The sequence below is a fragment of the Labrus bergylta genome, chromosome 13 (assembly GCF_963930695.1).
Source record: "Labrus bergylta chromosome 13, fLabBer1.1, whole genome shotgun sequence".
Lineage (NCBI taxonomy): Eukaryota > Metazoa > Chordata > Actinopteri > Labriformes > Labridae > Labrus > Labrus bergylta.
This window is the reverse complement of record NC_089207.1, coordinates 14661888-14677301: the sequence shown is the minus strand read 5'-3', so window position 1 is coordinate 14677301 and position 15414 is coordinate 14661888. Positions and strand designations below refer to the sequence as shown.

The following is a 15414-nucleotide window of genomic DNA, read 5'->3' as shown; positions in this document are numbered from 1 at the left end:
GCAGAATGTGTGAGACTTCCATCACTGAGTTGTTATACAAATTCTTTTAAACTTTTGTTGAAACAGCCCCGTGTTTTCTGTTCTCTCATTTCCTTTGGATGTGCCTTTGTAGGCATTTTTTTTTTTCCGCCCCCGTTGACCCACTGCTAATAGTTTTGCACTCACTGGCTGAAAGTCTTGTCCATGAGGTCAGTGTTGTTGATCCTCACGATGCACTCCTCCTCTTGAAACAAGCCCTCCTTTCTCGAGCGACTCTCCTCCTCCACACCACGGATGTACAGACCGAGAGACCTGAAAGGAGATTGAGCGAGAAGAGAAATGGAGTTTATCTTTATTTTACTTGACAACTTGCACACATGTATGCAAACACAAGCACACTCAGTGACTTTCAGTGTGTCCCAGGGGACTGATGTGTCCAATGGAAAAGTCCACAGAGACCATCATTAGGATTTATTTAGACATGTCTGTGTCAGATAAACCCCTTAACTCGCTTTTCTTGTCCCACTGTGCTACTATCCGTGCTTATAAGAGCAACTTTTAGCTCATTAATGTCGACCTGGGAGCAAAGTGATTACAGGTCCAATATAGTAAGACAATAGTCAAGTTCAGAGTATGTTAACAGATATGAAGCTAAAGCAATTGCACTCCTGCAAATATATAGATCATTTCAGGAAGGCTGCTCCGGAGAGGCTCCTGACCTGGCTGTTCACATATGCTCCTCACAGCTTGAGACTATCCCTGTCAGAAGGGAGGGAAGAGCACGTGGTCTCCTGAGGTAAGACTTGACGAAAAAAAACAACGCGGAAGTAACTGGTGAAGCAACAGAGTCCGCTACACAATGCTAAAATGAGAATATGTGCCTTTATGTCAATGCCACTGACGAACAGATAACGTAATGCAGCTGTTTCATTACTTGCATAGAGATCGTAGTGGTCGCGTGTGTACAATGCACATTCTATGCACCGTGCAGCAGTCACTGTATATGAACGTAACTCCCCCCCTCCCATTGGCTCGAGGTGAATTCTCCGGAGAATATCCTGCAGCGTTCTCACATCAGCTCATTCTGACTTTCTGATGAAAAAATCCTAGGGGTCTGGCCGGAGAAACTCCAGGTGAAGTCTGAACCAAAAATTCAGCTGTTTGCGTTCACACATACAGCTCCTCCTGGAAATATCTGGAGTTTTTCCAAGAGTTTTCTGCAAGTGTGAAAGCCCTATTAACGTGAAAGTCACGAGTCAGATTAGAGATTAGAAGAGATGATTTCAGTACCAACTGACCTGTAAATCTAACACTAACACTCACTAAAACAAGACTCAACATAGAAGATATGATGACACGCACACATAAAAGACTCAAGCAGTCAAAGGGTCAAAATAGGTCAATATGTGAAAGGGATGTTGGTAGATGATGGGACGAGTAGGAGGAGGTGTTCGGGAAAGAGAGCGGAAGACGGGGAGGGAAAAAAAGACCAGAAAGAGCAAGGAATTTAAGAAGGAGATTGGCAGGGTCAGGTGAGTCATGAGAACAGCAATAAAAACTCATCCTGCTTTGGTTTAGGAAATCCCCATCCCCTGTCTGACTGTCACACACCCAAAGAAAAGCTCTGCATAACTGGACCACTTTCCTTCCTTTTCTTTTTTTTTTCCCCCCCATTGTGTTTGAATGTAGCTGCCATTTACTGTAGTGCCAGGGTCAAAAAAAAATCCATAAAGCCTGGCCCACACTAAAAAGAGAGTAAAAACTGAAGAGATTTTGAAAATGTGAAAGTCCGCAAACATGACAACAAATATTAAAGATCTATCTGTTGAGTTCCTATGGTGTGTGGTGAGCAAAGATGTGACCAAAAGAGCTCAGCACACACCAACAGATTCCATTCAACTAAAACCAGAGTGCTGACTCACAAAACTGGATTTCTCCCTAAATCTCTTGTGGTCAAACTTCATAGCTAACAAACATGGTGGACAATGGGCAGAGAAAATTGGGTTGTAGGGGGAATTCAACACTTTTAACTTTTAAAAAACGATATGAATTGCGGAATTATCTAGGTTTGAGCATGTGTATTGTGTTTGTGTGTTTGTGTGTGTGTGTGTGTGTGTGTGTGTGTGTGTGTGTGTGTGTGTGTGTGTGTGTGTGTGTGTGTGTGTGTGTGTGTGTGTGTGTGTGTGTGTGTGTGTGTGTGAGTACACGCATGTTTTTGTGTGTGCATGCATGCACAATACTCACCGACCACTGAGCGATGAGCTGTAAGGAACCACATGGATTCCCAGGGGACTGTCCTCTCCCAAGATCTCAACTGTTCTGGTCAAGCTGCACGTACAAAAAAAAAAAAAAACACAGAAATACACACACCATTAAGAATAACAGAAATGAGAATGATAACATGTTTGAAAAAAACACTCTGACCCGCTTTCACTTAACTCCTAAAATCAAGCATCTTCACTGAATTTTGACTCACTTTTATTCAACATGACATACAGTGCAAAGAGACTGCATTGGACAGCACTTCTTTAATCAACACTTTTACCTTTTTATGAGAAAGGTGTTATTGGAAAGTGGCCAATAAAAAAGAAAGACATAATAAGGCACTGAAGGTGTGTCAAACACAAGCAATAGTGGTGGTGAACAAATACAAGGACATACAGACATACGACATTGAGTTTTTCCGAGGAAAATTATTGAAAAGCACTATCATATAGTAACTAATTCTTTCATACATGCACATAATTCCTAGATTTTTAGATACACAGATCATGGATGCATTCATTGTGATTTTTTTGTCAAGAACTAATTCCATGCAAACTGGGCCCTGAGAGAACTTATTGATCTGTGTGTCAAAACTTTTTTTTCATACCATTCATCTTCATGTGCTCCCTCCTCTCTTCAATCTCTAAATGTCTCTGTCTATTTTCGAATATTCAAGTGTGTGTCTGTTTTACATTCCGTCTCTGTTTAAATGTGTGTGTGTGTTGAAGTCTTTGTTTGTTTGATTAGTTTATCTATCAGAGCACAGCCATTAATCCTCTCCTGACCTTCTCCCTGCTCCCAGTGTGGGTGTGTTATTTTTTCTAAGTGAGTTTGTCTGAACTTAGTTTTGTCCTCTTTAGTTCTACCAGCTCGCTCTCTCTCCCTCTCTCTCCCTCTTTCTCTGTCTGCTCATTTTGTCTTCCACTCTCTCTCTCAAGCATCCATCCGTCCCCTAAACCCCCATGAACCGATAGGAGTACAGATGCTGATAAACTCCACAGAGAGAGTGGTTGATGATGTTGGGGTGCAACAGGGGAGAGATCCACAGAGAAAAAACAAGTTCTCCCTCTCCCTTTGTCTCCCTTTGTCTATGTCCGCTCTCTCTCTCTCACACACACACAGATACACAGAAGGTTGATGAAGCCTCTGCATCATTCGGCATATTTGAGTTAAAACCTACAATGGGAAACCAGCAACACCAGGAGAGGGTAAGAGAAACAGAAGAAGACAGAGAGACAAGGACAGAGGACGTAAAGATGAAATTGAAAAGAAGTGGAAGCAGTGGAAATCATTTGACTAAAATGCCCTTATTCTTCATGTTGTGATTATGAACTGTGTGGGGAATGTGACAAAATGCAGTATTGAAAATTAGTATGGATACTGCATGCATTTTACCTCACATGCCAAATTAGATTATTTTCTTTAGACCAGAGGTGGGTAAATGGCGGCCTGGGGGCCACATGCGGCCCACATCAACCCTCAAGTCAATTTTTACAAATCAACTAATTGGAAACATGAAGAAAACATGAGAGAATCTGCCATGAAATCATGAAAACCAGAAATATGTCCATAATAATATTTTGAATATTGATTTGATTTGGTACATGTTGAGTTAAATTTGAGACATCATTGACTGTAATCGTTTTTGGTACCTACAATTTGGCCCCTCTGGCAGTGAGAATTAAATGAATGTGGCCCTTGCTGTGACCAAAGTTGCCCATACCTGATTTAGACAGAGGTAAGAGCTCAAAATACCCTTAAAATAGTTTACCTGACTCATTAGGCGACTCAACTCGAGACAGAACATTTTCTAATAGGAACCACAAAACTCATTAACAATATTGATAAGCTCAATGTTTCCAGTTTTGAAAAATGTGGAACCAGGTAACAAGAATCATAATACTAAATACTGAATCTATATAGGGCATTCCAAGGGACCAGGTCCTTATTACAACCTTGATATCTGACAGAAACTATCATCTCTCCCTGACCTTATTAAAATGATTTTGTTTCCAAAACTTGACCGCAGACAGCAGCGTGGATGTAAATCTGAGATTCTGTTTGGACAGTCCTCCATGTTCTACACTCACAATCCACCCAAACTACTATAAAAGTTATGTTTCATTCATTCCATTATGTTCCATGAATTCTTGATTAACATTATACATGCACAAGTACTTTGTCACCATAAAGTAATCAGGAAAGTATATTAATAATATAGTATGAATAAAATGTCTAGGGCTGGGCTGTCCACGAGTACGACTGAAAGTATGGGTAATAAAGTTGACATTTTATTAGCCCACCAAAAAGATCCATTTGTGTCACGTAAATTGGCATTTTATGACAACAAAAGAAATGACTATCAGAGAATGTTATATAATGTTAGTAATGCTTGCTAGCTAAGTGTAGGCAATCTGTTTTTTTTTCCACCAATACTTGTCAGAGGGGTACTTACAATATGTACTGAGGTGCTCAAAGCTACACTCCCACTAGGCAATCCGTATCATGTCTAAGCATGCTTCACCCCAGTTGAAGTCCAGTTCATTTGACGAGTGTGAGTGCTTCGATCTGTGCTCAAGCTCGGTACACATCTTCGGCCTTGGCACGGCTGGAAGACATGAGCTTAGGCACAGTATGGTTCATGCACGAGCACAAGCACACAACATGGACAGCCTTCAATTATCGAGAGACTAAAATGACTCAAAATTTGTTAGACACGGGCTGACTGTCCCTTTTATTTTTTATTTTGGAGTCTGACTGTGTTTTAAACTAAGCACTCTTCATAATTATGTTATTCCATGCATGTGTTGTATTACAACGTTTTACAATGTTATGTACAAGAGGTAACCGTGCTCAGGCCCGGTTAGTCCTGGAGCAGTGTGAGTGCAGGCCAGCAGGGGGAATGGGGAGGTGGAACAACTGGGGCCTAGTGTGAGTGCACCCTAAGTCTGGGTATCGGACTGAGTATGGGAAAGGGAAAACAGAAGAGGAATAAATCAAATCTGTAAAAGAAAAAAAAAAGGGTGGGCAAGAAAACATGAACAAAAAGAGAAAAAAAGAAGGGGTAAAAGGGTGATAAAGGTATAAAGGGAGAAGGGATTGTGAGGAAAATATATTGAAATGAGGAAGGAGGAGGCACTGAATTAATTAGACAAGGCTAATGAATTACATTAATATGAGAGGAAGGGGGAAACAACCACCCCTCCTTCTATCCCTTCCTGCTTCTGTGCCTCTGATCTCCAACACTCTCACTGGAGCAGACACACACATACACACACAGGCACTTGAGATCCATTTGCGTTTCCTCTTTTATTTTTCTGTGAGATTTGACAGGCTGCAGCACTGCAAAAAATGAAGTGTGTGTGGGGGGGGGTTGAGGGAGAGACGCAATGGTTGAAACTTGAGAAAAAGAGAGACGGAGCGCAATGATGAGAGAACAAGAGACGGAGAAAAAGGGCCAAACACACAGAGCAGAAGAGAGGAGGGAAGCGCAGAGAGATGAAGAGAGCAGGTGTTCTCTTTATCCACCTGCCACTTCACTGATCCTTGCTATGAAAGACAGAAGCACAGAGGAGATAGTACAAAAAAGGAGGATGTGCATTACCAAACCACTCTTGCTCCTCTCACTGTATTTCACCCTCTTCTTATTTATTATCTCCCCCTCTCACTTCAAAGTGTGGAGAGCCAGTGATGTATAGAGTAAAGAGAATGTAAATCAGTACAAATGTACTATTAAGCTGAAGGTTAATGCATGCAAATACACAGAACACATTCAAACGCTTTTTTTTAATAATCCAAATCGTCTAAAAAGTAGCTATTTAATATTAGAATGAAGTAAGTAAGAGCCCGACTGCAATGGGATTGTGTGATTGATGTCGTTGCTGATTTTAGGAGGCAATTACCATTGTGGCAGAAGTTTGAGCTAGAAAATGAACATTTTCTGCAAAGATTGTTCTCAGATTTTTGCACTGATTTGAATATTTAAAGCTACTTAACCAGCAGCTTTCTTAAACAAAGAACATTTAACACTATTTTCATGCCAGCCACTTTTAAGTACCCAATGATCTGTTTAGCTTTGACTCTCTCCTACATAAGCTGCAAACAGTGCTGAACAGATTGAAAGCTATGCAGCAAAGCTTTGGTGGCAGTTGTGGCTCAATTGGTAAGAGTTGGTCGTCTCCTAACCAGAAGGTCAAGGGTTCGATCCCCAGCTCCAGTCTGATGTGGGGGCAGGACACTCAACCCCAAGTTACCCGCTGCTTCATCGGTGGTGTATGAATGTGTACAATTGGGATTAGTTACTTCTGACTGGCACTCAACATGTGGTGTAAAAATGCTTTGAGTAGTCAGAAGGCTAGAAAAGTGCTATACAAGCTTAAGTCAATTCAGCTTTTACCATTTATGCAGGCAAAGCACTCTCTGTTGGACAAACATTGTAATAGCGGACAACAATTGATGAAAAAAAAAAATGCCAGAAGAAACCTTTTTCTTCCAATAGATAATATCTGGAACACATCTTGGGTCGAATTTTTTGCGTTGTTGGCTATCCCTCTCTTGGCTGGTGGAATTTTATGGTGCATCCCTGCTAATGAATTATGTTATGAAAGAAATCCTATTTTCTCTCTTAGCTGTTATTTTTGTGCAAAATAGTTAATCATATAACTAGTTGTTATATGAAAACCTGAGTATCACAATATAAAGCTTTCACAGTTTCCTTAGTCATATTGCCAAACGTTACTTATAGGCCTTTCATAACTTTACAATGATACCAGACCAAACAGTTTTGATCAGAATTACATGCATGTAAGTGAAGTCACTTTGTCACATCAAAGATTTTTTTATTCTTTTTAAATGGAACTCCATCCATTGAACGATTGAAGGCTACTTCACACAACTCGATGTTGTCATTTCTAAATGACCCAAAGCAGTGTTCTTTTGCATGTTATGATATTAACATGATTTGAAAGCATGTAAACTCATACTAATTGGTCAGCCCTCGAGCACACAGCTAAGAATAAATGATAAATTGCAGGTGTATCCGAAAAGTACCGGTAATGGTAAAAGAAAACCGGAAACAAACTAGTGCACAAAAGCTTATGTTCACATGGTTGTAAATATGAGAACAGTAATTTTAAGGGCTGGGGGAAGCAACAACTCAAGTTCATCTGGTGTTTCAGACACTACAGGGAAAGGGAAAACCTCCTGGAGCAGCAACTACTCTATCACCAGCTGAGGTAATGTCTTAATATAAAGGACACACCATAAATTGAAATATGAGGACAAATATCTACAACGACTTCACCAGAGACTAAAGAGGTTTGGAGTTTTAGGCTATGCATTGGCAAGTAACCTCCACCAAAGCCTTTGACAATAGCACAAGATCTTAAAGAGGAATCATCACTGAATTTAAAAAAAAATCCTGGAGAATCATTGACTGAAAAGCTCCAGTGTCTCTCCAAATCGTAATGGGTTTCATACTTGCTGGTTCAGAACCAAGGGAAACAAAACCATCCATAAGAAAAGGCGAGGAACAAGCTAGCCCACTCTTTTGAGGTGAATGCTGTGGGTTGAGCAGGGTTAAAACGAGTTATGTTTCACAGTTTTTACTAAAGTTACAGCTTTAGAAGAAGTTTCTTCATTACTCAAAATAGAGCACTCATCAATGACGTGTCCAGGTTTCTTAGAATAAAAACGTTTTTTTCTGAAGGAACATTTCCACTGGCAAGGAGAACAAAGGAAAAAACAAAAGGGAGGACATAATGGAGGAAGGGAGGAGGAGATTGATAAACAGGTATGGACATTAGTATCTTTAAAACACCACAAAAGGGCTCCTTGCCATTGATAAAAAGAAGTGGAGTAGCAAAAGGAATATAATACTGAACTCTAAAACTCCTTTCACAACCAGTTTGTCTTGTGCAGCCAGTGGAACCCATTTACCTTTTCACCTCCTTGCTTATAAAACACCTCCAACATACACAGCACCTTATTTCACAAAGAAATATAACGCGCCTGCAATGCTATTTCAATAAACCAATTTACAGTAAATCTGTTCCCCGGTATAAAAAGCACATTTTGAGTCACAGGTAATGAGTTTCACGGTGACCATGCTGCATGCTTTAAATTATGATGAGCCATTACTGTATTTATAGGTGTAGCTTCATACTCAAAGGCACGCTCGCCCCCACACACAGGGGGGGACCTTGATACCCCTCCAAACATACACAACAGTAAAATCTCATATGGAGGAACAAACACTCACACATTCACTTAACGTATGCTTTACTGTTCCAGTATTTATGGCTGCATTCCTCTACTCAATTTGGGCTTCTTTTTTTTTTTTTTTTTTGCAATTTCAAGGATCGTTTCCCCGGCGACCACAAAAACCATTACATCACTTTTTCATTACTCACAGCTGAGATGGTTAGTGTATTAGAGTGTGTGCACATGAGAGGAAATGTGAACATAAAAAGTTGTTCAGAAAAACAAAAGTGTTTGTGTCTTTAATGAGTACCTTTCCACCCACTGCATTGAACTGTTTAGTAGCAAAAACTTAAATACAACTTGAATGATGGAACAATATTGTGCATTTTGATTTTTATTCAGGTTTGCAAATATTGGAAAAGAAATCCTAATTTTGTTCTACCATTAATAATATATGACACCTTGCATAGCAGCATTGTATGTGGTGCAAGGTGAATAAGTGTGTGTGTGTGTGTGTGTGTGTGTGTGTGTGTGTGTGTGTGTGTGTTTATGTGTGATCTAATCACTGTCTCTCCTCTGTGCTTGCATCTGGTTGCTATGGAGAGAAAGCAGTAAAACAGCTGCTAAGGCTGATGTCAGACATTATTCTCTCTAAATTGTTGTCTCATAACTCTCTCTCCCTACATGCCCACTTTACAGGTTCACTGCACGTTATTTTGTTCCTGTATTTATGAATTAGCTGTGGATTAATTGGGCGCCCATACTGACCTGTTGATTTCAAATCACAGAGTAATACACCATCCATTAACAGAGGTCAATGCTGCCAGACAGAGGAGCACATAGATCAATGATGTAACAGCCACTTCCTTCAATTTAAGACCGACCAATTCATTGCCTTCGTATTAGTCATGCTTTTCCAGTGATTGGCTTTCATACCGTTATGTGGCCGCTGGTTTTATTCATTTAAACGTATATTATAATGGTTTGGTCAGGAATCACTGTACTGTACTGTGCTTACAAAGAGTCCTGTGACCACTCAAAGCGCTGTTACACTCACCAACAAAAACAAAGTCACTTCTAAGCGAAATCCACACGGGCTACCTTCCAAATGTCACACAGACATTTTTATTTACAGCCAGCTGCACTATGTCAGCATGTCCATGAACAAAGACATAAATAATAAACTAACTGTTTCTGAAATGAAAAACATATTTAACAAAAATACTCCTTCAATTAAAAAAAAAAGAAAAATGTTCCTTTCCTGCATAACAAAACACACAGCTGTGTATTTTGTTTAGCAGGCTCTTTGGATTTTGAGTTTTGCTTAGTGAGTGAGAGAGAGACGGAGCAGGATGAAGAGGTACAGACAGTGAGAGGAGTATTTAGCAAACTGGCAGCTCTGATTTCTTAAAAAAAAAATGCAACAAATCGCCCAGAAATGTATACATATTGCTCTCCTTAAAAGTCTAATACAATGTCAGATTAAAAACCTTATTTATCTACTGTATGAAGTATTTTAGGCTAGAATGGTCAAATGACAATCTGACTTGAGTTTGTAAAGTGCTTTTCCAGTCTTCTGACTATTCAAAGAACATTTACACCGCATGTCACAGAGGCTGTTCTATAAAGTGACCATCTAATCCCATTCATATACATTCATACGCCGCTCGCAGCAGGAGCAATTTGGGGTTAAGTGTCTTGGAAAAGGACACATTGGACATGTGACTGTAGGAGCTGGCTCCGACTCTACCAACTGAGGCACAGCCGCCCCAAATGTAATGCTTAAAAGAAAAAGTGAAGACACAGGTCAATGGTTTATCATGTTTTGCATCAAGGAAGGTTAAATAATGGAACCGTAATTCTGAGGGGGGTTAAGCAGCTAAAATATGACTAAGCTGAAAAGACAAAATAAATAGATGTGTAATAGAAGCAGCATAAATGCACATCTTAACCTGAGTGAATCCATGCTATGATTATTTATAGACACATTCATATGAGCCTTGGTCACGTGGCCATGGCATCTTGTGGTTTTTTTTTGTATAATAATTGTCCGTCCACGCTCCGTGTTAGAATGAGCCTGCCTACCATCCCCATCCCCTTCACAGTGCCGGAATACACATACACACACATGTGCTTAGAAGCCCACAGGAGACACACAGGGCATCCAGGACCCCAAACTCTTAATTAGGCAGCACTCATTAGAGTGTGTATGTGTGTTGTGCGTTCAGTTGTGTCTGTCTATTACAAAAAAAAAAAGATGCAAGTGTGTTTGTAGCTGTTTATTTTTCGAGGCCATGTGTGTATGGTCGTCAACACGTGTGAGGGTGTGTGTGTGTGTGTGTGTGTGTGTGTGTGTGTGTGTGTGTGTGTGTGTGTGTGTGTGTGTGTGTGTGTGTGACATTGACCCCATTTTGGCACTTCTTTGTACTGGGCTAATGATGCAGCTTCTTTACACTAACTATATATGGAAGGGCCTTGATCTGGATTGGAATACAGTTTTAATGAAGGGAAAGTAGGACACAAACAAGCACATGGGCATCAATAAACATGAATGTAGACAAACTTGCAAATGCAAAAAAAAAAAAAGCTGTACGCAACCACAAAATATATACAGGTGGACAGCAGGACAGGAGCTATAATGACACACAAACACACTGACCTGTCACTGAAGGCGTGTTTGCCCTGGGGTCGCTCTACCCCTGCTGGTCTCTCCCCAGCAGGACCGGCTGCCTGCAGAGAAAACACAAAGAACATGTTCCTGTTAGTCTGAGAGTGGCATTTGGAAAAGAGAGGATAAAAAGAGTGGAACGACCCAATCGGAGGGTACACGCTACACATCCAAAAAAGGGACACTGAGACATTTTTGGATAGATTAACAAATGTACTGTGGGGAGAAAAAAAAACAGAAGCACTTTATGAACGAGTTAGTGGATTAATGAACTCTGTTTTTATTTTCTTGCTTTCATGACACTACATCCAATATGAAATCCTGACCTTTTTTTTGAAATTTCTAAGACCTGAGAATGCTTAAATTGAATGAATGAATTGGAGAGTTAGGTGATGATTGAATGAGCGGATAAATTGATGGATGGATGATGTAGGCAAGAAGCTCGTGTTGTCGAGCAGTAATAAAGAATATTGTCCATGGGGATGAAATCTGAGAGAAAGAGTGGGAGAGAAGTGAGAGTAAGAGAGTAAATAAGATCCAAGGGAGCTGTAATAATCACTTTAAACATTGACATGAAGCTTTCATGAAGTGTGCTCATGTTTTTGTTTTTGACACAGAGAGGTCAGCTCCACAGGGAAGAGGTCACAGATCAAGCCCAATAGCATTATGATGATGAATCATCTAATACTCAATATGTGACAGTGTCACATTCCTGTGTGTATGACGGCACACATGTGGCTATGCACCGACGTATTACTGCTTTACACGCTTTGGAATCCACAGAGTTGAAATTGTATCATGTATTTTAGCAGAATTAAATGTAATCAAACTCGACAGCCCTGAAATAAATCACAGATTTGCAAATATTATAACACTTTCAGCTCATTTGGCGAACAATGTTTTTCATCTTGTAGACACTTTGAGAGATGTATTGATTTTCTTGGTCTATAGAGACCCAGAGTCCTGATGTCACCTCTGGACCAGCTGCTTTTCTACAAGCCTCCTTATTTCAAATCGAAGACAAATCAAAGCAAGAATACGATCTGATTTTTACAGAAGTAAAACGAAGTTACTGCAGCTTCAATTACATTTTAGCAGCACGTTGTCCACATATTAAGTCATCATAACAGTTGTTTCTCCTGTATCTAAGTTGGCATTTAATAATCTCCTAAAAAAAATGTCCTCTGTCCAACTATTTGAGCTTCATATCTCTTGGTCCTTTTCTGACCTGCTAAAGTTACATCCATGACAGATTAGCTTCAGCCACTTCACTCCTTCTTTTTGTCAAACTCTTGGTGAGAGTCTAACGCTTGTGAAAACAGGATTACTGCAAGTAGCTCCAAACAATAAAACTGAAGTGTACTGAGGCGCTGCGTAGTGCGTTAGTGCGTCCATGTATGGAGGCCATGGGCATCCAAGTGGGCGGCCTGGGTTTGAATCCGACCCGTGTCTCCTTTCTTTCTGACACTATCCACTGTCCTATCTCTCCTATAAAGGCAGAAAAACCCCAAAAAATAAATCTTAAAAAATAATAATAATACTCAGTGTACTGTAAAAACATACTTTTTAGTAAGGCTGCTGCGTTGCTGACTTGTGAATGAGCATTATATTCTTAGCATGGTCTACTCCAACACACAGAGTTTAGGAATTCATGATCATTTCCTCAAAAAGCAGAACTTTATTCAGTAAGACTCATTACGGACACAAACGTGCACATTGTAGTATATGCAGATTGTAGTTGTAACATTTTTGGGCCAAGATTTTGAAGAAATGTTAACAAAAAGAAGCAATTTTTAGAAGGACAATAAAAGAGCAACAAAAATGAAATGACAAATGATCACTTAAAGGTTTGACCCTGACTCCCTTAATGCTTGATTATATGTGACGCACATCAAGATAGCATTTAGACATCAATGGCAAAATATGAATGTACTTGCTGTTCCTTTATCTTTGTTGAGAATATCTTATCAAATAATTTCCTTATCTGCATATTGCATGTCCATATGTAGACTACATGAGGGTATCTATCTGAGCTCAGGCGAGCACATGTGAACATATGCAGGCAAACAAATGCAGGTCAATAAGGCTCAATGTTAGCAGTCGGTACTAATGGACTCTTAACATGACCTTACACCTTTGACCTCTCACCCTGCTGCCATATGACCTATACCACCTGTCGGAGAAGAAGAGAAAGAAGGGGGGGGGAAGACTGAGAAAACCAGATGAGTAATAGAGAGAGAAAACATAAGAGAGATGTCCGGGAGCTGTTGATTCAGGCAAATGAAAAGAAGAAAGAACAAAAGAATCCGTGGTAGCAGCTAATGAGAAGAAGTGGATGAAGGTTAAAAGAGGCCTAACAGAGACTGACAGACAGCAGATACTGTAACCATATGTTTGGGCTTTGGTGGTTTAGAAATCAATTAGTCTGGCCTAGCTGCATATGCTCTCATGTGAGCTTAATTACATCAGGATGACAGGTAACATTAATTATCCTAACCTCTTTGTCATAACAACAGCCACTCATACATTAACTGGGAAGTCTCTGATGCTTAATTGTATGTCTCGTTTAATAACTACAAGTACAAACAGTCTCTCTTTATCCCTCTCTATTAAAGAAGAAGCAATATATTAATTACAGGAAAGCAATGTATTTTACTTATCGAAGCCTAAGCAAGTGAACTAATCATAATGAATAAATATGTATTACCAGTTACCGTACTTAAACCTCACAATATAATAGATACAGTAAAACAGATACAGTAAGTTTGTTGAATGTTAAGTGGCTTGTTCTTTATTGTTTATGACTGAAAATAAAGGTTGAAACTATATTTCACCTTCCAGGGCCTGTAGGTGGCTTTCATTCTAAAGGATTAGCTTCATAAAAACATCTCTTTCACAATCTTGACAAGAAATGTGTGCTCTTTTTTTAAAGACTCTTTTGGGACTTTTATGCCTTTATTTGATAGGACGGATGATAGAGCAAGACATCAGGGAGAGAGAGAGGGGAATAACATGCAGGAAAGGAGCCGCAGGTCGAACACAAAGCCGGACTGCCTGTTCGAGTCTGACTTTCACTCTGGAATGACTACAGCCTCTGCACATAGGGAGCAACCCACCCACTAGGCCTTTGCGCCCCGTCGTCTTCCTTTTAAGTGACTAACACAGACTAAGAGCGCACTCACACGAGGCCTAGTTGCCCCGTACTGTGCTGAAGCACGATTTCCGCCCCCCCTTCCCCATTCCCCTGCTAGCCTGCACTCAAAGTGCTCCAGGACTAACCTGGACTAATGTGCAACTGTACCATGCCGAAGCGCACGTCTTCCATCCGTGCCAGGGCCAAGGAATGGTACTATGGGCCCATATCGGAGTGCTCACACTAGTCAAACGAACTGGACTTTGAGGGTTAAGGCAAGGCGCTTAGGCAAGGTACAGATTTCCTAGTGTGAGTGTGCCCTAGCATAGACTCTAAATCAACTGTGGCTTCCAGGTTTGAAGTATAACAGACAGTCTCCTAAAGAACCTTTTAAGATAAGTATTTGTTTACTACAAATTATAATTAATGGATTCAATGCTCTATCAAGTATGATTAGTTACAATTTGCTTAAAAAACAACAAATATTAGTCCGGGATGTGATTGGCAAAGGGACATAAAGCAGACCACCCCCAGCTGCATAATACGATAAGAACAACGTCATTGGTTTCATATCTGACATGAGACAACGATCGTTCCATTTGAGGAGGGATGTGACAGTGGACATCTCTTTCTCTCTCAGCATCACCTGCAGATGCAGAGCCTACAGAGCGGGGGAGATCGTCTGTTAGTATATGGATCTAAGTTAGCAATCTTATACGGACAAAAAGAAATGCAAAAAACAATTACACTTGTGCGTGCGGCCGGGAAAAGTCTACAGTATGTGCGGTAAATGCATAAAATATCAAAGCCTCAGTCAAGTTTTCAGATAAGGAAATCTGGAATTTTGGATACTTTCGGAAGAATCACATCCCTGATTAATACATCGGAAAAACTACAGGGGGAAAAGTTAATACATTAGTCTGCTGATCTTGGACAGCTCAATCGATATTCATGAGCATTAGTGACCCTAGTAAAACATAGAAAAGAGAAGCAGATTTCTATTTTCACTCAATGATGGATAATCCTAGCTTGCATAACTGTATGGATAATAAATGGGCCCTAAGCATGTAGTCTCTTAGTCTGATTTAATCATTGCTAAAAGTGGATAAAACCAGTGAACTAATAGTGATATTACTAATTACAGAATAGCCAATCAGGCTAAGTGTTC

General features: G+C 40.1%; 1 protein-coding gene across 2 annotated transcripts in view; it reads right to left on the bottom strand.

Moving 5' to 3' along the window:
• Nucleotides 1–15414, bottom strand: part of pard3bb (par-3 family cell polarity regulator beta b) — a 217342-nt gene that overhangs the window by 149134 nt on the left and 52794 nt on the right. For both annotated transcript variants that reach the window (XM_065961879.1, XM_065961878.1), the window contains exons 5-7: nucleotides 11105–11175; nucleotides 2224–2307; nucleotides 166–291 (exon numbers count right to left, since the gene is read on the bottom strand). In XM_065961879.1, coding sequence (XP_065817951.1) covers nucleotides 166–291; nucleotides 2224–2307; nucleotides 11105–11175 — 281 coding nt within the window. The remainder of the gene's footprint in view (nucleotides 1–165; nucleotides 292–2223; nucleotides 2308–11104; nucleotides 11176–15414) is intronic.